This window comes from Nelumbo lutea, chromosome 1 (genome assembly GCF_056320005.1).
Source record: "Nelumbo lutea isolate HS-2025 chromosome 1, American lotus-T2T, whole genome shotgun sequence".
In the NCBI taxonomy this organism is placed as follows: domain Eukaryota; kingdom Viridiplantae; phylum Streptophyta; class Magnoliopsida; order Proteales; family Nelumbonaceae; genus Nelumbo; species Nelumbo lutea.
Window position 1 is genome coordinate 73,572,340 of NC_142684.1, and position 26,217 is coordinate 73,598,556.

Here is a 26,217-nt window from a genome sequence, read left to right on the forward strand (position 1 = left end):
CAAAAATTGTCATTGTAGACATGCTCTTTAACTCTTTTCTTCTCTTTCTTTTGCGTTGTTCTATCTTTTCTTTTTCAAATATTGTTCAATTTAAACGCTGTCTGGTAACTGATCGTACTTTCCGGAAAAGGAAAGAAAATAGCGATCCATTCTGTCTGGGTCTCCTGTTGCAGTGGTGGTAATCGAATGAGAGAGGGGGAGGAGGGGGGGCGGAAGAGAGAAAGAAAGAAGAGTGTAAGAGAGAAATAGAGGAATGAAGGAGAGAGGGAGGGGGGTTTAGGTTGGGGTGGGTTATTAAAACAAGTTTTGGAGTCCAACCGTTAAATCTTGAATTCCGTTAAATTTAAGTGTCAAATATATAAAAAAAAAAGTGACGTGTTCAATTGCTATTGGAGGGTACAGACGATGCAAGCTCATGTTTTGTGTGACCTGTGTCCGTAATCTCTTATATGCTCTGTATGGAAAGGACATCCCCTCCTAAATTATTGAAGCCTAGACTAGAGTTCGCCCGTGATTTTTCTCCTCTCTCGTCAGGTAATTACAAATGAAAGCCGAGTGGCCATTTTTAATCAGATGACCCAAAGAAAGTGGTATGGAATCCAATGCTTAATTAAGAGTCATCTGACCATAGTGATTGGGTGAGGGTGGGGAAAAGACATCCAAGATGGAGCCCACTTGTTAAACAATATCTAATAACTGAGAGCAGATATAATTAAGCACTAGACTACCAAATCATGTAAGGAAAAGCTCACAGAATTTGAAACTTGAATTCATAAGATCTGCTCTAACACATTTTCGAACTAGATAAGGATTTAAATGAAGTGCGATTACGTAAAGCAATAGTCTCCCTTGACTTTCCGGTCATACTGAAAAAAAAAATTCTAATAAAGATAGAATTAGTTGTATGAACACCAATCAAGTGATCAAGTAATGGTGCATTGCATGGGCTTTATCAGCTGCCCTTAATTTATCAACACAGACTCAAACTGCAAAGAGCAGAATTATTCCAAAACCACGTTCTTTCGTACCTTTTGTCCATGTAGTACCAGAGATCCAATTAGCATTAATTATTGAAGGATATGTCATCTGTTAGGTTTAATCAGACCCACCATTAATGTGTCCATTTAAGCACATCTATATCACGTGTACGACTTCGCCATTTGTCGGAGAAACATTCGAACCAGCTGTCAAATTTCAACCTCTCTTACTCTGAAGTCGTCTCCCCACCTACAAGGATCAATTTATTATTAGTCTATCTTTCTTTAATATCTAAATAAATAAATCTCGTAAGTGGAATCCAGTACTCACTCTCCCATTCATTCAGGTAGAGTGTCAACCTTGGCATTCAATCCTAATCGTTCTGCTCGTTTTATTGAAGAAGATGGACAGAAGTTCCTGCTAGCTTCCAAATTCAGCCAAATCTAGACTTACCCACCCAGAGAAAAGGAAGAATTGTTTTTTATATAATCGGATGAGATCGAGAGAAACACCAAAAGGTTCTTTAATTGTTGTCATAGGAAAGCAATATTGTTGAGAGCTAAAAAGAAGATTGATGAGACTTCACTACTTGTTTTATATTATTGCACGAGGTGGTAATGGGATAGTAGGCAAGAATAATTCTCAAGCTTCTAGATCTTGTTGACTGCTGTTGTGCTTGGGGAGTCATCGATGATTCATCATTCATCCTTGTTTTGGTTCCCATTTCCAAGAAATTAAGCGTGTGTTTTGATTTATATTAAATCAACATATATTTTATCATGTTTGTTAGAGAAAAAAAAATCTATTCAAGGACCTCATTTAATAAATTAGGCTTTTAGGTTTAATGGTTCTTTGAGATGGTATGAATGGGTCTACCCAATGAACCCTCATGTAAGAGGGCATGTTGGACCTCACTTAGTCAATTTAAACTTTTAGGTTCAATGGTTCTTTGAACACAAAAGTAAGTTTTGATTCATGTGATGTCTAATGAAGTCTAATTATCAATAAATAAGATTTATCAAATATTTTAAGACAAATAAAATACAAATATTTGCTATACCAAACAAATACAAAAACAATGTGGGTGCTTATAAAATATACGTAATTAAGTTGAAAAAGAAACATAAAGTGTATCTCTTCAGTTCAGTCTATTTGTTGGCTACGGCAATAGCTGGTGATCCTTCCTGGACTACACTGACCTACTTCTTGGCTTGTAATCCCTATTTTGTATCACAAGCACGCCACTAGTTTTAGCGAGTCTTTGGAGGATGGTGGATTGTAATAAACTATAACTGGATTTGGAAACGGGGTTACACTTCTGTTTGGACATATGCCAGATAGTACTGATTCCAGCAAACGGGATGCATTTGTCATTTGTCAATTGTCATTGCCACACTTCAGACGACGCTCTGATGCAAAACCAGACAAACAAAACAAACTGGTGGAATCCGATAGAGGGGCTAGGGACCTAGGGTGGATTAAGATAGTGTTCGGTAGTGTAGTGAATCCAACAATTAGATAGTTGGTTTCAAAACACACCACACCACTTTAATGCATTCTGCTATGGTGGGTGTGGTGTGGTTTAAAACCCACTATCTTGTGGTGTGTAATACATCACACCCCAAAATATCGACTACACTATTATCTCTTGGTCACAATCACATCATAAGCCCCTTTCCTTATCTAGTAATTCTCATGTATATTAATTTATAAAATATTTTTTAATTCTTTGTCTTATATCTAATTAATAATATTATCTTATCATTACAATTGTTATTAATTCATCTTAAAAGTAGGAATTTTACTTTTTAATTTTTTACTAATTTTAATAATTCTAAATTAATTTTAATTAATTATTTATCATGAATATTAGTTCTCTTATGTGTTTTTTTAATATTTTTATATTACTCTTAATTTTTTAGTCATTATTAATTTTTTGAATCCATCCATTGATTTTTTATTAATTCGTATTAGTTATGGTTAAATCAATCACATATTAAATTAATTTGTATTTTGCTTAAAAATCCAAAACAAAAACTATTACTCTTGATCAATGTTGTAGATTATCTCACATTGTATATTCGAGATACATAGAAACAAAACATAGGGTGTGGCCTAAACTACACCACACAATGCAGAACACCTATATGGGTGTGGTGGGGTTCAGACTAGGGGTGTCAATGAACCAGTTTTGGATTGGATTCCGTTCAAATCAAAATCAATTTGGATGGATTGGACGGACCAATAAGACATTGAATTTGGACGGACTGGGCGGACCAATATGACATATTGGATTGGATCTGGTCCGTCCATAATGAATTTATAATGGATTGAACCAATATCTGGTCCATTAGTAGAAGATAAGAACATAAGTATCAATGGATGAGGTTTGAGTTGAAACCAATCTAAGTTAACAGAAAATTTGAACAGATTGGACAATCTCTGAACCTGTCCAAAATGGTCCAAAATATTCATTGGACTGGATTGAATTGGACCAAATCCAGTCCAATTGACACCCCTACTTTACACTATTAACTTTTTGTCCATGATACAAAACACTACAACTATAGTATAATTAAAAACACATCATCCAATTTCTCATCCATATTATAAAACACTCCCTAAAACATCATCCAATTTCTCATCCATATTATAAAACACTCCCTAAATGGTCCAACTAACATGTATACCCCAACGCAGCTACCATTTGAGTCCAATCCGAGGTTATTAATATGAGGCCCAGACCGTACCTAAAAGCAACATAAGATTTGCCTATAAGTGGAGATTGGTCAGATATGTTTTTTCCTTTATCAATGTTTTGGAGCTTCGTGCTACCGCAGCTACGATACCCAAGGCCCCAACCGAAGTAAGGTTAAAAGTAAAACCTGAATTTTCAGGCCCAGGTCCAAATGAAAGCTTGAAAGTCCGAGCCCAACCTACGGCAAATCTAGGATTTTGTCTAATGTTGGCAGTTGGCCTAGCCACTTTACTCACCCTAACAACGAACAAGGATAGCCAGAGCCCAAAGGACTCCGTCATTGCAGCTATAACTAGTATACAACGTCCAATTTATCCAATTGACGCAGATAAATTAATTGGATCTGAGACCATCCATCCCATAGTTAATAGTTGAGCTTCTAATCAGTTTCAGCCCTAAAGCCTACTATGAATGGGTGGGTGTAGAACCTAATTTTCTTTTTTAAGAAAACAACAAGAAAATCATCAATTGAATACAAATAAACTAAATATAGAATCCATGGCATACAAGGCTGGATATGAAACATATGGTAAATGGATTCCAATTTGATATAAGAAATCTGGGCTCCTTGAGAAAGGGCTCTGATTGTTTATAGCAGAGGGACTTGGGATCAGATTCCACCATCTATCAGCTTTGGGGATTATGGGTATGGGGGATCCTCTAGACCCTGGAGAAAATCTTCGGCTCTTTTGAGAAAACAGCTTGCATTGTTAATTTGGGGGCTTCCTACACATGACATGTTACCCCACTCAATCCTTTGTTTATTTTTTATTTTTTAAATTAAAAGAATATCGACTGTAATTACTTTTTAATCCCCACACCCATACTCATGAAACTTTAAAACAGCCAATGTGAATTTTTCTTTCATGATCTAATACCCCCAAGTTGTATAACCTATGAAAAGAAAAATACCGGAGGATCTCATTCATTTGGACTGTTGACTCACTCCCTTGCTTAGGCCCTCTGAAGGTGTCATTTGTATTTTATAATTTTATGGAATGAGCACATCTATTGCTAATGCTGATGCTATGGCAAAACTTTAGCGGTCAACTCTAGTCAATGGGTTGGGACTATCAGATAGAATCAAATCGACTGAATCAATTATGTTAGTTGATTGGGACTAGTTGTTGCTGTTTCCAATTGATTAAGACGTCAACGATTATGTAGTCTTCTTATAATTTCTGTTATAGTTTTGCCTAAAAAAGGTGAATATCAGAGACAGTATATAACATATTTTTGGAATCGAGATTTGCTCTTGCCCCATCCCACCATGTAATGGGGACATCTTCTCATGAATAACAATACAAAGTAAGGGAGATGTTTCTGATGTGCGGCTAGATGCATTGTGAGATTGGTGTGAGGAGAAAATCTGATCTTTATATTTTCTATTGAAAACAATTGTTTTTTCAATATATAAAAAATTTATTAATTTCCTCTTATTTTTATTAAGGTTATATTATCAAAAATAAAATTCATAAAGCTCAGTTTACAAAGAATACAAAAACAAATATATGATAAGTGCAAAACCTTGCATTTAATTCTTAAAAACCTAAAGTATAATCAGATGAAATGGGCCAGACCCGATTATCACAATTAGTAAGTGGTCCGTATAGATCCACCTGTCCCAACTCAGACCCGATCCATCCATTGATAGTAGGGGAGGATTCGAGCCAAGCCGAACCAAACATTTGGCTATTCAAGCACAAGCTCGATTCGAGCTAAATACTTGAGATTGAGCTCAGCTCGGTTCGTAGCTCTCAAGTTTGAGCTCGAGATCAACTATAAACCAAGTTTTTTTTAACAATAAAAATCATATGTATAAAATTATTTTTTTTATTTTTTAGACAAAAAATAAGAATTATAAAAGTTATTTACTAATATACATACATACATACATATATATATATATATATATATATATATATATATATATATATATATATATATCTATGTGTGTGTATGTATGTATGTATATATATAATTAAAATGATTTATGTAATACTAGGATCATGAGCCGAGTTTCATTGGGCTCGAGTTCAGCTCGATTAGAAAATGAGCCTATATATTAGGCTTGAATTCGACTTAAAGCTTGATTTAAACGGAGCCTGAATAGCTCGTGAAAGGCTTTGCTCGTGGCCACCCCTAATTGACAGGTCTCAACTGTCAAGGGAAGCAAAAGTACCATCGTGTTTTTTTTTTCTTGATAGATAAAATATACAAATACTATCACTTTTGTCTCGCACTGATATTAATTTCCCTAATCCTATGTTTGGTTGTAGTGCAATTTTATTTGCACTAGTACAAATGCATGACAATGCAAATCTAAAAAATGCAAATTCTTATTTAATTTTGTTTTGTATTTTACTTTATTCTATTTCATGTTTTAATTTAATTCATTTATAATGCAATCAAACAAAATAAGCTAAATTTTGAAAAAAGAATAAATTAGAATTTACAGTCAAATTATTTGCACTACCATGGTTTTACATCAGTGCAAACTTATTTACATTGCAACCGAACACAACCTAGCTCATTAAATATTAGTGAACTGAATTTTTGTTGCAAAAACTATATGGACATATAGAAAAGATTGTCTTGCGATTCTGCTTTGTGCGCGGAAGCTCTAGCAATTAGGCTGGCTTGTGAGAAGATAGATTCGTAGATACAATCTCTTGAGGATAATCATTCAATCAAACTCCTTTCTCCGTCAACGATCCTGATATGGCCCATTTTCTCCATTGGCTGTATACTGAGCGATATTATTAACTTAACTCTTAATAGCTCTGATATTTTTACATGAGGTTTACTTGGCCCGGGTGTGGGTACTGATGTAGCGCGATCTAGATGTTTTCTACTGGAGGTGATCTGGCTTCCAGACGAATGGCGGATTGAACCTGCAAGTATATCAGAGAACCCGAGGATGCTAACCCGGCGAGGTCGCTTTGATGCTTAAGTCAATAGATTAGTAGCAAGCTAAAATTGCTATTAAAAGTAGAGAGCTAGAGAGCAGGAAAATCACGCATACCTTGCACCCCCAGGGGGTGGAGCCTTTATATAATGGAGTCCTTGCGGGTTTTGCGGAGTGGTTCTGGGATCCTCATCACGATGAGATCCGTTTCTAGTTAATGGGGGATAACTGATAGGGTTTATCAATTCCGCCCTAATCGGTTGGGGGAGATAACACTAGCTGTTACGCGGCATGATCCTGTGAAGTCCAGGAACCGTCGGAGGGATTTCGGGATCCTCACAGTGGCATGTCGATATCCCTGAGCTGACGCCTTTAAGTCCCGAACTGGACTGAGCATCAAAGTTCTTTGGCACCGAGGTGTTCCTATTGCGATTTGGTACCAAGGCGATCTCATTTCGAGGTGACCTTGTCTCGAGGTCACTTTAGCCCGGGGTAGTTGGGTACCCGAGGTTGTTCTGCTAGGGGTTGGTTATGCTGAGCTGTCATCTATTAGTCAAGTCACGTCCACGTGTCCCCCTATTACGAGGTCAGGCCAAATCACCCTTCATCAATTGCCCCCCACTCCCCGAGCTAGGGGTCCTGACCTGGTATGGGGAGTTCATGATGTGACAAGTGGATTTGGCTTGAGGTCTAGGCCGTTTTGTTGGACAAATCATTGGTCGGACCAGTTCGGCTACCTGGCTCAACCAAGGATAACCCAGGTCACGTTCGGTTTACGCACGAACTTCACGCAATCTATAAACTCCACAAACGTCAAAAAGCGGGCTAAATCGATTTCAACCTCGGGGGTCGTGCAGCCGGTTTTCTTAGGAGCCGTCAGATCACTTTGATCTCGACCGTTGATTCTCAAGTACAGTGGCTATAAATAGGGGGACCCGAGACTCATTTTCTTTGCCATAAGTTCATTAGCCTTCGGTCTGAGGTCGCATTCAAGCTCATTAGCTCGAGTCTTCCAGTTTGGTGTTTCTTTTCAGTTAGGTATTTCTCCTTGGTGAGTCTTCCCTAGCTCTCCTCTTTGATTCAGTTTGTTTTTTTCATGTCTAGTTTTAGCTTTGATAGTCTCTTAGATGAGCACAGTGATTCCGCAGGGGCCGAGGTGGGTACATTAGCTTAGGTCGATAGTCATACCGAAGCTACTTTGGGTCTGGAAGCGGTCCGTGGCCCTCCTAAGGTACAATCACCCCGGGAGGCGCGAGAGGCCTCAGGCAATTCGGCATCCACCTCGCACCGAGGTCGCGACCTGGTGGCCTGGCCCAAGCGTGAACTGGTGAATTGATAAAAGACTTCGGCACCACATAAGTCTCAATCGCCTCCTCGGCATGGGCACAAAGTCCCAATCGCCTCCTCGACATGGGCACATAAGTCTCAGTCGCCTCCTTGGCATGGGTAAATTCAAGGGTAAGGAGAGTGGACTACGAGTTGCTCCTAGAGCCTAAGGACTAAAGTGCTAAACTGGCAAAGACTTCGGCACCACATAAGTCCCAATCGCCTCCTCGGCATGGGCACATAAGTCCCAGTCGCCTCCTCGGCATGGGTAAAATCAAGGGTAAGGAGAGTGGACTACGAGTTGCTCCCAAAGCCTAAGGGCTAAAGTGCTAAACTGGCAAAGACTTTGGCACCACATAAGTCCCAATCGCCTCCTCGGCATGGCCACATAAGTCCCATTCGCCTCCTCGACATGGGCATACAAGTCCCAGTTGTCTCCTCGGCATGGGAAAAATCAAGGGTAAGGAGAGTGGACTACAAGTCGCTTCCAGAGCCTAAGGGCTAAAGTGTCGAACTGGCAAAGACTTCGGTACCACATAAGATCCAGTCGCCTCTTTAGCATGGGCAAAATCAAGGGTAAGGAGAGTGGACTGTGAGTCGCTCCCAAAGCCTAAGGAATTGAATCGACACTTACGAGCTCATCGAATTATCCATTTCAGGCCAAAAGGAGCAATCTACTCCCTTTGCCGAATTACTTTCAGCTTGGGAGTGGGGGGCAAATGATGAGTGCCCTCCAATGATATTGTGACACATGGCACCTCAGAACAACTAGGTGACACCCGGAACCACTTAGGCAACAACTTGCCCTAGCCAAGTTGATGGTGTCCTACCTGGCAGCCTGGCCCAAGCGCGAGCTGGCGGCCTGGCCCAATCGCTAGCTAGCGGCCTGGCACAGGTGCCGACCTGGTGGCCTACAAGACATGCTCGCCGACGAATTCGGCATGCATATCCTAACACTCCCACAATTCTTGGAAGTTGTCCCACGTGCCAAACAATCTGGAGGGTGGTCAACGTTCATGGCGGTTACCTCTGGGAATCTCGAACAACTTAGACGACTTCGCAAAAACCTCAGATGCAGTGCGTGAAGCCCATGCCAAACAATGCCTATATAAAGGCACCAACCCCAATGGCATTAGGGGGGCAAGTAAGCATATTCTAGCTCTCATACTTTGTGATTTTTAGCTCGTTGTTTACTACGAGAGTACTAACTTAAGCATCGGAGCGACCTCGCTGGGTTAGCCACCCCGGGTCCTCTGACATTGATTCCTTGCAAGTCCCTAAAGAGCAACGAAGCTCAACAATCAATCCAACTTGCCACCAGGCAGTTCGGCACCTAACCTGCCCAGCTCGGCCCTCTGGTCAGGTCGACACTCTGGTCAGTTCCGCACTTAATAAGCAGCTCGGCACTCTAGTCAGTTCAGCACATTGGTCAGCTCGTCACCTAATATGCAGCTCAGACCAGTTCGGCACCTAACCTGCCTAGCTCGACACCCAATCTGCCCCCAGTTCGGCATCCAAATCCTCATCCAGCAAAAGTTCTCCACTTCAGCCTCTGAGTCATCGGTCACTTGAAAGCAGACCAAATGACGAGATACTTAACCAAAAAATTAATAGATTACCAAAAATTGATTCATCAAGTACCTTTGACATTGTTTTTGTGCTTCCTCATATATATATATATATATATATATATATAGTCCAATTAATATTCCGTGTTGGATGGTTGGAAAGGCTTTTTGGCAATAATTTCCCTATTCCCTACCGCATCTGACCTGACCTTCTCATAAGACAATTTTTTATAAGGCATATATATGAGCCATTTACTTTTTGATCTATCAATCAAGTTAGAGGTAAAAACTCCAAATCTAATTATTTTCAAAAGGTACATTCCATCAAAAACGGTTGGGGCTCGTCCGAATTGACCAGACTTATATATATATATATATATATATATATATATATATATATATGGACGTTAAGGTAAAGTAGCTAAAGCAAGAAGTGTTTGGTGGGCCTGAATCCTAATAACCCTGTTGATTACAAATTTACAATTCCAAAAGTAAATTGAATGAAGTGGGTGCAAGTAAGAAATGGTGTAGGAATTGGGATCGAAGTAGAGAGGCATTTGTATTTCATTAATTAGACGTGTCATTCAAGTGGTTGGTCATCGCTATCAAGTTATCAATATCTCTATTTTATTTAGAATTCTTCAGAAGAATGGCCCCGGCAGGCCGGCCCCAAAAATATTCTACTTCTCTACGTCTCTCCTCGGTCGCAGTACACGGTTCACACAACGGCTACAATATGTCTGCTGTTATGAGAAAATATCAGAATGGAGCCCGGCCGATCGGTAAAATCTCATTTCATACCAGTTCTGTCTCCAAGCTATGTTCAGACTCGGTGTACTTAATTCAATGATTGTGTGAAAAGACACCAATAGAGAGAGAATAGATCCTTGAAATCATTTATAGCATCAACATGTTAATCTTCTTGCTTTTCTGTTAGAAGAAAAAAGAAGATGCAGCCAATCAATCGGTACCATACCTTTCTGGCATCCTACATTTACCTTATTCTTCTTTTCGCGTTAATACAAAATTACAAATCATGGGTAATAAATTATTCAAGAAACACACGACAAAATATGGCAATCTTCACTTACTACACTACGTAGTCACTCGTAGAAGAAATGGTTGTACGCAGAGCTTATTTGATCAAGGCATTCCACCTCCAAATCCACCACCAGATCCCCCACCAAAGCCACCTCCCGCTCCCCCGCCTAATCCGCCACCACCACCAGCTCCCCCACCAAAGCCACCTCCCGCTCCTCCGCCTAATCCGCCACCACCACCAGCTCCCCCACCGAAGCCACCTCCTGCACCACCACCAGCTCCTCCACCAAGGCCACCTCCAGCACCACCACCAGCTCCTCCACCAAACCCACCTCCTGCTCCACCACCTAGTCCTCCACCACCACCAGTTCCTCCACCAAACCCACCTCCTGCTCCACCACCTAGTCCTCCACCACCACCAGCTCCTCCACCAAACCCACCTCCTGCTCCACCACCTAGTCCTCCACCACCACCTGCTCCTCCTCCGAAGCCACCTCCTGCTCCCCCACCGAGTCCGCCACCACCACCAGCTCCTCCACCAAAGCCACCTCCTGCTCCCCCACCGAGTCCACCACCAGCTCCGCCTCCCAAACCTCCTCCAGCTCCGCCTCCGCCTCCTAAGCCACCGCCACCTCCTGCTCCCCCACCGAGTCCACCACCAGCTCCGCCTCCCAAACCTCCTCCAGCTCCGCCTCCGCCTCCTAAGCCACCGCCACCTCCTAGGCCTGCACCCCCACCAAGACCAGCACCACCTCCCCCACCGAAACCACCACCACCGCCTCCGCCAAGCCCACCACCAAATCCTTTATGGAAGAGTGTCTTCTCATCTTGGAAGGTACTCTCCTTGCTTACAAGCTTCCTAGCATTAATGCTACAAACAAGAGCACCAAGGAACAAAAGGAGAAGCAGCTTGGTAGCCATTTTCCCTAGAATAGTACTGATGCAAGTAGCTCTTTCAGTAATAATGCTTCTGGGTGAGAAGTGGAGTGTCGAGGATGGGATTATATAGACATTCGAAACTTAATTACTGGAAGGGGACGGTTGAGAAGATTATAATTATACGCATCTTCTCAGCAGAAGCCCGTATTGAGGATAGTTAATATACCCAGCTGTCACCTTCTAGAAATTAGAAGAGACCTGATCACCACTGCTTCGACTCACCTCATGTTAATTAATTGGTGATCTCAAGACAGAGAGAAGACTTTTTCAATCAGATTCACTAATTAAGGTGGAAGCTTTTTTGTTTTGCTTTCTCAGGGTTGTGACCATGTTCCTATGTCTACCTCTCAATTCATCTTCTTCCTTCTTTCTTTCAACCTTTTGAATATTTCGTTTTTTTCTCCAAACATATTAAAAAAGAAATTAAAGAAGATCTAGAAACCCTACGATACCGCAGAAATGAACCACGAGGCGAAAATACTCGTAATGCAGTATACCGTAGTACTATGTACTATAATGTTTTCTTCTTTCACAAATTAATTATAGTGTTAAAATACTGATTTTTATTTTACAGGTTGCATAACAAACTTTCAGGTATCATGGAAATTGCACTGTACGTGACCCGCATAGTTTGGTAACTTGTACCCCTTACTATTACTCAATTTCTGACCAATGTGTTCTCCTAATTCCAGCTATGCTCTTTGGTACACATGGTGGTTGTAGGAAATTAAAAGATGCGGTTGTGGAGCCCGTAGCAAATGGATGGATTGGGTTGGGTTGGGTGTGGGTTGAGTACCAACCCACCCATATTCATCCACTGACTCATATTGACCCACAACCCACTTTGACCCTGACTCACCCTAATCCACCCATTCGACCCAGTAACTCAAATTAGACCTTTTTTCTCTATTATAATTGCATAAAAACATAAAATTATATATTTCAGTGAAAAACAAAAAATATTTTTTCAAATAAAAAATAAAAAACATTAAAAGACAGAAGATGGTTAAAAATATACATTTTGTGTAAAACATCAACAATTGTAAAAAAAAAAAAAAACTTAGGAAATAATAAAAAATATTAAACAAAAGTATGAAGGAGAAATTGTGAAAAACATAAAAGAATGCACGAAACATAGGAAATTTGCAAGAAGTTTAAGGAAATTTCAGAAAAAAGCAAAAAAAAGTAAAGAAAAATGGAATTTGCATAAAAACAATACAAAATATAGAAATTGTAGAAAATACATTGAATGATAAAAATTGCAGAAAACACCTAAAATTATAAGAAATTAAAACACACACACATACACACACACACACACACACACACACACACACACACACACACACACACACACATATATATATATATATATATATATATATATATTAAGAAAGAGCATAAAATACATAAAAATGGTAAAAAAAATTCAAAGAAAATTATATATTTCAGCTAATGCTAAAAGATACAGAAAATGATAAAAATTTAATATATATATATATATATATATATATAGTTATATATAGTTATATATATCCAAGAAAGTAAAAATCATAGAAAATACATTGAATGATAAAAAAATGCATAAAACAAACCATATGATAAAAAATTCCAAAAATATATATTTCAACCAAAAATACGAAAATGGAAAATTCTGGAGAAAATGATTAAATGCAGAAATTAATTGAACATTGTAGAAAATTATAGAAAATGCAAATCATAAAAATTTATAAAAAAAAATGCAAAAATACATAAAGTTTTGCTTAAGAATGTAGAAAATGCAAAATTGGGAGGTTGCTTTTTGAATGTGGAAGCAACCGAGAGTGACCTGGCAGAAGCGCCAGCTGGGCACGGCAGCGGGCCCACAACCCGAGCTCCAAGGAAAGGAGTCCCGAGCTCCCTCAAAAAGAAGGAACCCACGACCCGAGCTCCCCAAGGAAGAACCTGAGCTCTCCCTTAGAGGTTCTTAGCCTTACAAGGAGCGCAAAGGGCAAAAACCTGAGCTAACCCACCCCGGACCAGTTCGGACCACACTTCTATCCGAACTCAAGACTTCACCTCGCACGCCACTTCGGCTCCAAATCGCCTGACTGAACAACCATACCTGACGCCCAGGAAGCCCATACATAGAGGCGGCACGCCTGACTAATTAGGGGTCCGACGCATGACAGCTACCCTCCAACGGCCACCTACCACCGCCATCTCGGACGTAGCAGAGACGGCCCTGACAAGGACAGTGGCAGTTATGACACCCGAACTAGCAACTAGAAGAGGCTATGACACCCGAACTGGCATCTGGCAGGGATGATGACACCCGATCTGGCGGAGGTGATGATGCCCGATCTGGCAGAGGTATGGGAGTGAGTGTACAGGGTGATTATAAAAGGTCCCCATCTCCCAAGGAAGGAAGTATGTGATATTTTGTGCTTTCTGGTCTTGAAGTCTCTCATTTTCCCTTGCCTTCTCTAGAGCACTGACTTGAGCTTCAGAGTGTTCCAACCGGATTCCTCCCCGGAAGTCTCCAATTTCTTCCTTATTTTAGGCATCTTTGGTTCTGCCAAAGGCAAGGTGACCCGGCAGCTAGGACCGACCGGATTGCGCATCATCATTTGGCGTTGTCTGTGGGAAGACTTCAAAAAGCCTCCCCTAACCTCTAACTCTCTCTCTCAAAGAAACCTTAGCTTCCATGGCTTCCTCTAGCAGCAACAAGCACAACGCTAACTTGAATGCTGTAGGGGAACACCCTCAGCTCGCCACTGTATGCATCAGACAGTTCACTGTCCCCCTCTCGACGGACGGAATCCCTAGCCCCAATGCACCAAGCATGGTGGCACTTGTGAATGTTCCCCTTCCCCTCCCTATCGAGACAACTTTCGCCAAACCAACTGTTGTCCCTCTGGCGACCAGCTAGAACCAGTTTGATGACTTGATGCAGTGCATGCGGGAAATGCAAGTCCAAATGCAGCAGTTCCAGCAACATCAGCTCCATCAGCAGCAAGTACTGTACCACATTTCTCAGTGTCACTATCAACAGTAGTTCCGCCAACTGCCTCCAAACCAACCAAAGCTCCCACCTTGGTACCCTGCTCCGAAGCCGGTCAAGCCCTCCTCTCAGGGCGGGAGTCTTCACCGAGGGGAAGCCTCCCAACTTCAAAACCCCTCCAGGAGCCAGGCCTCATCTCCGAGCAGGAGGGAAAGACCAATCACCCCTGCTTCGCAGCTCGCCAGCGGATCGGGAACCTCCTTGCTGAAGTCAGCACCTCAGCACTCTAAGTTCGAGCTCCCTCTTGCAAAGAACCAATTTGGCATCCTAGCCATGGACTACCAACAGTCCGGGGCGATCGAGCTCGGAAACACCAAGGCAAGTAGCACCAATACCAGGCCTTCTCAGCATTGAAGATGCCGGCGAAGTCGCCGAAATACCACCCACGTCCTACCCGAGCTCCGAGGTAAAGAAACAAGCTCGAACGAGGTAAAAGTTGCCCCTATTCTTTCAATTCCTTCCCCCTATCATCAGAACTCCTTGTAGTTCCCATGCCCAAAGATTTCAAACTTTCTCCCCTAGACAAGTATGATGGATCCTTTGACCCCAATGACCACATCAATGCTTTCCAGTCCCAAATGCACCTGGCGAGGGCCAGCGAGTCCTGCATGTGTGTGGCCTTCACTACCACCTTCAGGGGAGTGGCCCACACCTGGTACAGGAACCTGACCCCCAGGTCGATAAGAAGCTAGACTCAGTTCGTGCAAGTCTTCACCGTGCACTTCATTACTAGCAAGCGGTGCCCCTGAACCGAGGAAAGCCTCCTTGGAATAGTCTAGAGGGAAGGAGAGTCCATCCATGGCTATGTCAAACGATTCAATGATGCATGCTTGCAAATACCGCGCCTAGACCCCGCAGTACAGCTCATGGCAGCCAAGAGGAGTGTGACACACAAGGAGTTCATGTGGCACATGGTAGCCAACCAGCCCGCGACTGTAGTTGAACTCCTCAAGCTTATGGACAAATTCATAAGAACAAAGGAGGAGATCAACCAAAGGACTGAAAGCGGGATCGAAAAAAGGAAGAGGGAAGAAGAACCCTCCAACCTAGATGACAAAAGGAAAGACCCACCTCGGGGAACGAAGCCAAGCCAGCCGTTCTGAGCTCCCTTAGCAGGTCAGATGGACTACACGCCCTTGAATGCGAAGCGGGCCGAGATCTTAATGACGATCAAAGATGCCCCATATGTGAAGTGGCCACCTCGTCTGAAGGGAAACCCAAATGAGAGGAATAAAAACCTGTACTGCAGCTTCCATAGGGACCACGGTCATAGTACCAAACATTGTAATAATCTCCGCGATGAGATAAAGGAACTTATCCATCGCGGGTACCTATGAAATTTTGTAAGCATAATAATAATAATAATAGTAATAAGATAGGTCGGCAGGGAGAGCACAGCAGAGATGCTCCCGAGTCCAGCAGCTGGCCAACCGAACCGCATAAGCAGCCCCTGGAGGAAAGACCAGTTCGGGGAACAATCCATCGTTGGAGGATCAATCGTAGTAGGATGCACCTCGGCAGCAGCTCGGGCATCAACCCTGGAGGCCGCTAGAGAAGAACAAAATCCCCCCAAGCGGCCTAGGACGGAAGACCCCATATTCTTCACCGAAGACAATGCGCGCAGGGTCCACTACCCCCACGACGACGCACTTGTCATAAAGATGAAGATCAACGACTTCGAAGTCCGGCGAGTACTCATTGACTCTGGCAGTTCGGTAGACATCCTTTTTAAAGCGGCCTTCGACAAGCTCCAGTTTCGAGAGAGTGACTTGAAGCCCGCGAACACCCCGCTGGTCAGCTTCAATGGAGAAGAGGTCAGACCCCTGGGAAAGGTCACAATACCTGTGGAAGTCATCACGTGGCCTAGCACGGTAAGACTCAGTCACGATTTCTTGGTGGTCGCGACCCCCTCCCTCAACAATGCCATAGTAGGTTGGCCGATCACCACGCTTTAAAAGCTGTGATGTCCACTTACTATTTGGCCATGAAGTTCCCAACGGACTTTGGCATCAGGGTAGTGCGGGGCGACCAGCTCGAGTCCCATAAGTGCTACGTTGCCGCCCTCAAGGGAAAGGCCAAGGTAACCGGCGACCTCGAACTGCAGTGACCGGTGGAATAGAATGAGGAGTGAGCTGCACCCACGGAGGAAACTGTTCCCATCTCTGTCTCAGCAGAAGACCCCACCAGATTACTTCAGGTCGGAGCATCCCTTGAAGAACCCTTGCGATCCAAACTGTCAAACCCATTAGACAAAAGAAACGCAACTTAGCCCCATAACGCTAGAGGGTAGTCGATGAGGAGGTCGAAAAGCTCCTTGTAGCAAACTTCATAAGGGAAGTTCATTACCCGAGCTGGGTAGCCAACCTCGTTCTGGTAAAAAAGGCAAATGGCAAGTGAAGCATGTGCGTCGACTACACCAACCTGAATCGAGCTTGCCCAAAAGATTGCTTCCCCCTCCCCAGGATCGTCCACCTAGTGGACGCGACCTTAGGACACGAGTTGCTAAGCTTCCTGGATGCCTACTTGTACTACAACCAAATCAAGATGGACCCATCCGACGAGGAAAAAACCACCTTCATAACCGAGTTTGGCCTATACTGCTACAAGGTTATGCCCTTCGGACTGAAAAATGTTGGGGTGACCTTTCAAAGGCTTGTGAATAAGCTATTTCAGCCCTTAATTGGCACAAAGATAGAATGTTATGTAGATGACATAGTCGTCAAGACACAGTTTTTGCATGAATTAATACAAGACATGCATTTTGTCTTCCAAATTCTGCGTTAATTTAGCATGAAACTAAACCCAAACAAGTGTGCCTTCGGTGTCACCTCGGGTAAGTTCCTAGGATACATCGTCAACCGGCATAATATCGAGGCCAACCCAGACAAGATAAAAGCCATCCTAGATATGAGACCACCCCGAAAAGTGAAAGAGGTTTAGAGGCTGAATGGTAGAATAGCCGCTCTAAGTCGTTTCATGTCTAAGTCAACAGACCGTTGCCTGTCCTTCTTCAAGGCAATAAAAGGCAAAGGGTTCGAGTGGAACCCGAAATGCCAGCTCGCGTTCGACGAGCTCAAAAAATACCTTGCCAATATCCCAGTGTTGACCCAACCCGAAGAGGGCGATGTTTTAGAACTATACCTCTCGGCAAGCGACGAAGTGGTCAGTTCAGTACTGATAAAAGAAAAAGACCGGGTCCAACGACCCATCTACTATGTTAGTAAAATATTGCAGGGAGCAGAAACGAGGTATCCAGAGATAGAAAAGCTAGCCTATACACTGGTCATTGCGGCCCGCAAACTCTGTCCGTATTTTCAAGCCCATACCATCATCGTCCTTAGAAATAGGTCCAGGGATACTCAGCCTAATAGGGCCAACCTTCTTCGGCATACGCAGCAAGACAGGTCGCTTGTAGGTAACCAGTTCGGGATTCTGGGTGTAAAATCAAGGCAGGGCCACTCTGTCCGTGATAGCCAGCCCTAGAATCCCACAAGGAACCAGGAGCTACCTTGCGGCAGAACAGTACCAGAGCATACCGAGATTAGCAACACCAATGTTGAGCTAATAAAGAAGCAGCAACGGAGGGGTCGCAAGGCACACCGTACTTCAGCTCAGAATAGCCAGTTAGTGAGACTGAACCAACAACAAGAATAGGCTAAAGGTAAGGAGGAGGCGAGCTTGGTAGCTACAAAGGCCGCTCCTCCCCTACTTTCCAGGTCATCTCCCCTATCTCCCAAGCTCTTGGCGACCCCGATGCCCAAAGATTTCAAGATGCCTCCCCTGGACAACTATGATGGGTCTTTTGATCGAAATGATCATGTGGACTCCTTCCAGTCCCAGATGCACCTAGCTGGGGCTGATGAGCCTTGTATGCGTGTGGCTTTCTCCACCACTTTCAAGGGGGTAGTTCGGACCTGGTACCGGAACTTCGTGCCGAGATTGATTAAGAGTTGGGCGCATTTCGTAGATTTGTTTACCTCGCACTTCATCGCCAGCAAGAAGTGCCCAAGGTTGCAAGAGAGCCTCCTCAATGTGGCTCAGAGATAAGGAGAATCGATTAGAAGCTACATCAAACGTTTCAATGACACCTACCTGCAGATCCCCGACTTAGACCTGGCGGTAAGACTCACGATAGCCAAGAAAGGAATAACTCACAGAGAGTTCAAATGGCATGTAGTGGCCAATAAACCAAAAGACATCACAAAATTCCTCAAGCTAGCCGACCAGTTCATCGGAACCGAAGAGGAAATGAACCAGAAGACTGACAATCTGGCAGAAAAAAGAAAAAGAGACTGTGACAACACAGGTAATGATGGATACGAAGAAGAAAGAACAAGTCCCCGAGCAAGGGAGGAAACAAGTCTAGGAGTCGATCTCCTATGCGATCTCGCAAATTAGGTCGGCGCTCTAGGACCCCACCTGTTGAAAGGACGAACTACACACCTCTTAACGCTAAGCGAGGAGAAATCTTAATGGCCATCAAGGACTCCTCATTTGTCAAGTGGCCTCCTAGGTTGAGGGGAGATCCTGCAACAAGAAACCAAAATGTCTACTGTCATTTTCATAGAGACCACAGGCACAGTACAGAGAACTGTAGAAACCTTCGCGATGAGATAGAGGAGTTCATCCGCCGTGGGTAATTGAAAACTTTGTACAGCGAGAAGAAAGAAGCCAGGCAGATCGGCAACCAAACCGGTAGGGGGACCAGAGAAGAATGCCCCCGAGTGCAGCAACAAGCAGAACGAGCTACCGCCACAGCAGTTACCCGAGGAGAGATCGATCCGTGGAGTAATCAATATGATTACTAGCGGGTCCATCATCGAAAGGTGTACTTCGGCAGTTGGACGAACCTCAGTCCGTGAACTAGAAAACGAAGAGGAGAACCCACCAAAGCAACCTCAACTTGAAGAACCGATTTACTTCATGGAGGATGATGCGTGCGGGATCTAGTATCCTCATGATGACGCTTTGGTGATAAAACTGAGGCTCAATGACTTCGAAGTCAAGCGCATCCTGGTAGACTTGGGTAGCTCAGCAGACATACTGTTCAAGGACACCTTCGATAAGCTGTAGCTCCAAAAAAGCGACCTAAAGCCAACAGACACTCCCCTGGTAGGCTTTAGTGGCGAGGAGGTCAGACCTCTCGGGCGAGTCTCAGTACCCGTAAAGGCCGGCACATGGCCGAATATCGTGAGGTTTGAACACACATTTCTAGTGGTCGCAACTCCCTCTCCTTACAATGCCATAGTAGGTCGACCCATTACACATGCCCTGCGTGCGGTAATATCCACCTACTATCTGGCAATGAAATTCCCAACGAACTATGGAGTAGGAGTTGTGCAAGGTGACCAGTTCGAATCTCGCAAGTGCTATGTAGCTGCCCTCAAGGGAAAAGTAGAGCTAGCGGCTGACATCGAGCTCGAGCAACCAACAGAGTATGCCGACGAGCAAGCTGCCCCAACAGAGGAGACGGTCCGCATCCCGGTCTCAACCGATGACCCAGCCAAGACTGTCCAGATCAGTGCTTTGATCGATAAGCCATTTCGCTCTCAGCTGGTAAGCTTCTTACTAAAAAATTTAGATATATTTGCCTGGTCTGCAGCAGAGATGCTCGGAATAGATTCCAAGATTCTAACTCATAAGTTAAATAACAATCCCTTAGTCAGGCCAGTTAGACAGAAAAAGCACAACCTCACCCCAGAACGCTGGAGGATAGTCGATGAAGAGGTCAAGAAGCTCTTAGTGATAGACTTCATTAGGGAAGTCCATTACCCGAGCTGGGTAGCTAACCCAGTTCTGGTAAAAAAGGCCAACGGCAAGTGGCGCATGTGCATCGATTACACCAACCTGAATAGAGCCTGCCCAAAAGACTGCTTCCTACTGCCCAAGATCGATCACCTAGTAGACACGACCTTAGGGCATGAGTTGCTGAGCTTCCTGGATGCCTATTCCGGTTACAACCAGATTAGGATGGATCCTGCTGATGAAGAAAAAATTGCCTTTATAACTGAGCTCAGGTTGTATTGCTACAAGGTCATTCCCTTCGGACTAAAAAATGTCGGGGCAATCTTTCAAAGACTTGTAAACAAAATTTTTGAGCCGTTAATCGGCAATAAAGTCGAATGCTATGTTGATGACATGGTCGTGAAGACCCAATATTCAAATTTTTTGCTAGATGATTTGCAAAGTGTTTTTCAAATTTTACGAAAACATAAATCCCAACAAGTGTGTCTTCGGGGTCACGTCGGATAAATTTTTGGATTATATAGTCAATTGATGTGGCATCGAAGCCAACCCAGAAAAATAAAGGCCATCTTAGATATGAGACCACCCCGCAAACTAAAAGAGGTTTAGAGGTTGAATGGCCGAATAGCTGCCCTGAGCTTTTTTATGTCCAAATTGGCAGATCACTGTCTACCCTTTTCTAAAGCCATAAAAAAGAGTAAAGACTTCGAGTGGACTACAGACTGTCAACTCACCTTCGATGAGCTAAAAAGATACTTAGCTAGCATCCCGGTTCTGACCCGACCCGAGGAAGGGGATGTATTAAAGTTGTACCTCTCCATGAGTGACGAGGTGGTCAACTCGGTACTAATCAAAGAGGTAGATCGGGTCCAACGACCCATCTACTATGTTAGTAAAGTTTTGTAGGATGTAGAAACCAGGTACTCGGAGATCGAGAAACTAGCATACGCGCAAATCATAGCAACTCACAAGCTTCGTCCATACTTCGAAGCCCACACCATCGTCGTCCTCACCAACAAGCCTCTGAGACAGATCTTGCTCAAGCCCGAGGTGTCTAGCAGATTGACAAAGTGGGCTATCGAACTAAGTGAGTACAACATCCAGTATGAACCTCGGATGGCAATCAAATCCCAAGCCTTGGCCGATTTTTTAGTAGAATGTACTTTCATTACCGCAACTCCCGAGCTGACCAAGATCGAACACATGATGGAAGCATTAGCTAGTACGGCACTAGTCCCGGTCAGAGCAACTCCAACCTGGGATGAGGAGCCCTGGATTCTCCACGTTGACGGCTCGTCCAACCAACAAGGAAGCGGTGCAGGAATAATTCTATATGGCCCAAGCGAGGTGCAGATGGAATACGCACTCCGGTTTGGGTTCGCAACATCGAACAACGAAGCAGAGTATGAAGCATTGGTCGCTAGGCTCACCCTAGCAAGGGAAATGAAGGCAAAACACCTCATCATATGCAGCGACTCTTAACTCGTAGTCAACCAAGTCAACGGTGAATATGAAGCCCACGCCCCCACCATGGCTGCTTACCGGGCCAAAGTTAGGGAGATCCTACGCGGATTCATTTCCTACTTCATAAGGTAGATCCCGAGGTCCGAGAATGTTGAGGCTGACACCTTGTCCCGATTAGCCAGCATAAGCAGTAACACCATGCGAACTGTGTATATAGAGGACTTACCTCGGCCTAGCATTCCCGAGGGGAGGGCAAGAGAGGTCGCTCCTATAGCACAAGCAGAACCGAGCTGGATCGACCCAATTATGAGTTACTTGCTTCACGGGACCCTCCCTGCAGAACGCAATGCGGCTCAAAGGGTAAAGTGCCAGTCGGCTAAGTACGTCATTATAGATGGGCAGTTGTACAAAAGGTCCTTCACACTCCCCTACTTGTGCTGCTTGCGACCCTCAGAGGCCGAGCACGTACTCTACGATACCAATGAAGGTTTGTGTGGCAGACACTTGGCGGGCTGGGCTCTCGCATAGAAGGCGTTACGGCAAGGCTACTACTGGCCCACGTTGAAGGCAGACACACTCGAGCTCATCAAGAAGTGCGACAAGTGTCAGAGGCACGCCAACATCCACCACTAGCCTATTGCCGATCTGAAATACCTCACTAGCCTGTGGCCCTTCGCATAGTGGGGAATCGACATACTTGGCTCATTCCCGCCAGCGATAGGACAAAGGAAGTTTCTGGTCATAGCAGTAGACTGTTTTACGAAGTGGGTGGAAGTTGAACCTCTAGCAACAATCACAGCCTGCAACATACAATATTTCCTTTGGAAGAACATAGTATGTCGCTTCGGGCTACCTCAGGTACTCATCTCCGATAACGGGAAGCAATTCAAGGATATCAAGTTTCAGAACTGGTGTGTTGAAATGAGAATTTAGCAAAATTTCACCTTGGTGGCACACCCCCAGGCGAACGGGCAAGCGGAAGTCACCAACCGAGCCATACTTTGCGAAATGAAAGCTCGTTTAGCTCGAGCCAAAGGATTGTGGGTATACGAACTGCCCAGTGTACTCTGTGCCTACTGGACTACCATCAAGACTGCCACAGGTGAGACTCCTTTTAACCTCACTTAAGGCAAAGAAGCGGTGATCCCAGTAGAAATCGAGGTGCCTACACTACACTTGGAGGCCTACGACGAAGAGATGAATGATGATGAGCTTCGTACCAACCTAGACCTAGTGGAAGAAGTACGAGACCTAGCATACACCCGTACTGTAGCTTACCAACAGAGGGTAGCTCGATAGTATAACGCCTGGGTCAAAAAGTGACACTTTCGCATTGGCGACCTGGTTCTTCAGAAGGTTATGGTACCTGAGCCCGGTGTCGGTAAGCTCGAACCAAATTGAGAAGGTCCGTACCGAGTAAGATGGGTATTTGGGGAAGGTACGTATGAGCTTGAGACTTTGGAAGGGAAGCAAGTACCTCGAGCATAGAACATCGGCAACCTAAGAAGATATTACTTGTGATCACCGAATTGGAGAGAGGACTAGGACTGCAAGTCATTCCCAATAGCCCAAGGGTTATGATGCCGAGCTGACATAAGACCTCGGCACTATGATAAGTCCTAGTCACCTCCTCGGCATAGGCCGATAAGTCCTAGTCGCCTCTTCGGCATGGGTGGATAAGTCCCAGTCACCTCTTTAGCATGGGTGGACAAGTCCTAATCGCCTCTTCGGCATAGGCAAATCAGTTCTCATGCCTAAGGCATAGATAGTTCGGGTACAAATCCTACTATGTCTAACCCACCTCGGCATATAACAACAGGTTGATCCCATTTGAAGCTGGGCCTGATGGCTCGGCACTAAGGGATAACCGACACCTAAGCGAGTAGCCCGTGTGCAGACAGGTTGGCTATATACCCTACAGTGTCCACCCACCTCGGTGTACAATAATGCAAAGTTACCCCTACTCGGAGTCCAACTCGTTAGCTCGACAGTTCGAGGTAACCAACACTTAGAAAAAAAAAATCTACTCCAGTTATCCCTACTCATAGTCCAGCTCGTTAGCTCGACAGTTTGGGGTAACCAACACTTAGAAAAAAAATTACTCCTATTTAGTTTAGTTCGCCAGTTCGGGAGTTATTTACACTTAGAAAATTTTTCGCACAGAGATAGCCAAAATACTTGTATGTCATTAATGTGAAGTTTTGAGTACAAAAAAAAAAGAGAGGAACTTTCACTATGAACCAAGCTCGGAGGCTTGGAGTGTACATCATAAAGGTCCAAGAAAAGAGGCAAGAATCATGCATCCGAACTACCAGGCAGGTCAGTTTCCATGCAGTCCTCCTCCGCGTCCTCTAAACCTGATGGGCCCGCCTCAGGGACTTCATCGTCGCTTTCCTCTTCGGAGGAGCCGGGTTCTTCATTGGCCGCCTTCTTCATCTCGGGAATGAGGTCAGACATGGAAACAACTCCGAGGTCTAGTTCAGGAAACTTCTGCCACATCAGCCATTTGCATAGCTTGAAGCCAGACCAGTAAGAGCTTGATCTGTACTCGACTTGGAGATTGTGGAACTCCAAAGACTCCTTTAAGCTTTCGATGGCGCGTTCTCTCTCCTCAGCTCGTGCCTCTTGAATGACAGTCTCGAAGATCTCGATGCGCTCTTTGATCATCGCATCGAGGTTCTCGTTCTCGTGTTGGAGCTTCTCCTTCTCCTCAGTCAACGCCAGGATCAACTCTTGTTGACTCCGAGCTCCCTTCTTAGCCCGAAGAACCTCACCCCAAGCTAAGTCTAGCTCGTGGTAAAGATTCTGAGCGTTCTCCTCGGCTTCCCGAGCTCGCTTCCGACGGACCTCAGACTGGTAGACCAACGAGTGAATGGCGGAGTTCACCTAGCAAAAAGAAAACAGAGGTAATTACCCTTAAAAAGTGAACAAGGAAATGAAGTATAAAGGTAAAATACTCCCCACCATACAGTAGCTAGCAGCCCCGTTCTCCGAGCTGGCTTGTGGGCATGCCAGCCCTCTCCACAACTTCGGCGGGAAATATGGTGTCCTTACTCTTGAGGAGCCCGAGTCGAGGGGTCATTATGCTCTCCTTCGAGAGTTGAGGCTTGGGCGCGGAAGTGCTCTCCAGTTCGCGAGGCGGAGCTCCTTTGTCTTGGTCTTTGTCCAGTTCCACGATAGGAGGCTAGAGACGGACCTCCTCCTCCGGAAGCTCGGCAAAGATCAGCTCCGGCGTAGCAACCTCGGACAGGATGGGGGCAAAAGGACCGACCTCCCAGCGAGATTTCTTTGAGGCTTTCCTCTTTTTCCCTCTTTGGAAGCTCTTCAGAAGGTTCTCCACATTGACCTCCGGCATGGCTACTACAAGAGAAAAAGAAAAGGTTAGTCGCGAACTAAAGAAAATTCAAAATGAAAAAGAATATGAGCACCAAGGTGGAGGCCTACTAGGAGGGCTCGGTCCAGCTCGCACAAGCTTCTCCTCGGCCAAGAAATCTCTCATCTCTAGGCCGAGGTCCCTCTAGGAGTTAATGACTGCCATGGTCTCCGCATCTAGCCTCACCCCAGGGTCTTTAATAGCTAGCTGCTAGCGAGTTGGGAAGGGCCACCCTCAAGGTTCTGGACAAAAAAGTATCTCCTTTTCTAGGCCGGTATTTTGTTCTGGCTGCCGAACAAGATTTTGAACCCGGGGCGAGGAGAGATGTAGTAACTCTGTTGGATGTCCCCGTGCAGGCAAGCGGAGTTCTTTTTGATTGAGCAGATTGAGCTAAAAATGTCTAAGGACAAAGGTCGGTTATTCTCGTGGAATAGGGAGATTGTACCTACTATAGTTCAGATGGAGTTCGAGTGTAATTGGTCGATGGTGATGTCAAAGAACTTAATTATTTCTACAATGAATGGGTGGAGCGGGAAGTGCAGCCCAGCTACGAGCTGCTCTTCGAAAAACACGAGCTCATGGTGACCATGAACCCAAGGGTACCGACCCAAGGGAATACTGAAAACTAGGTTATCGGGAAGTCAATAACGAGCTACCAAGTATAGTAGCCTGTTCAAGGTCATAGTGGAAGGCTCGAAGAAGGGACCTCCTCTCTGGAAGTCGGTCCCTCCTCTCGAGCTATAGGCTCCTTAGGCCAAGATGGCCTGACTTCGGGTAAAGAGGTTTCTCCTAAGGGGCAAGGGGGGAACTACCTAGCGAGGAGCTGACTTCGCCAGCAGGAGCCGAGGACTGCACCTCGACACCCTCAAACCCACTAGAGTCACTAAGAAGCCTATCTATGCTAGCATTAGACATATTGAAACAGGAACAAGAAAGGAGAACAAACTAAGGAAGAAAAGATGAACTCACCAAAAAAGATGAAAACAACCTCGGAACACAAGGGAAGAAATGGTGAGCTAAAGGACTCCGACGCGACCTCGGGAGAGCTCAATCACAAGATTTTTGGTGAAGAAG

The 26,217-nt window shown here is 44.5% G+C and overlaps 1 protein-coding gene across 2 annotated transcripts; it reads right to left on the reverse strand.

The window, feature by feature from the left end:
• Positions 1 to 10,409: 10,409 nt before the first annotated feature.
• Positions 10,410 to 11,867, reverse strand: LOC148875341 (uncharacterized). 2 transcript variants are annotated; one of them, XM_088967361.1, is made up of 2 exons: positions 10,966 to 11,867; positions 10,410 to 10,911 (listed from the first exon to the last, which is right to left on the reverse strand). In XM_088967361.1, exons 1-2 carry the CDS (start codon positions 11,498 to 11,500, stop codon positions 10,682 to 10,684), a joined length of 765 nt encoding a protein of 254 aa, XP_088823487.1. In that variant the 5' UTR covers positions 11,501 to 11,867; the 3' UTR covers positions 10,410 to 10,681. The 2 variants fall into 2 exon arrangements, with proteins under 2 accessions (XP_088823487.1, XP_088823480.1); XM_088967354.1 differs by having other exon boundaries at positions 10,410 to 11,867.
• Between the last annotated feature and the right edge of the window lie 14,350 nt (positions 11,868 to 26,217).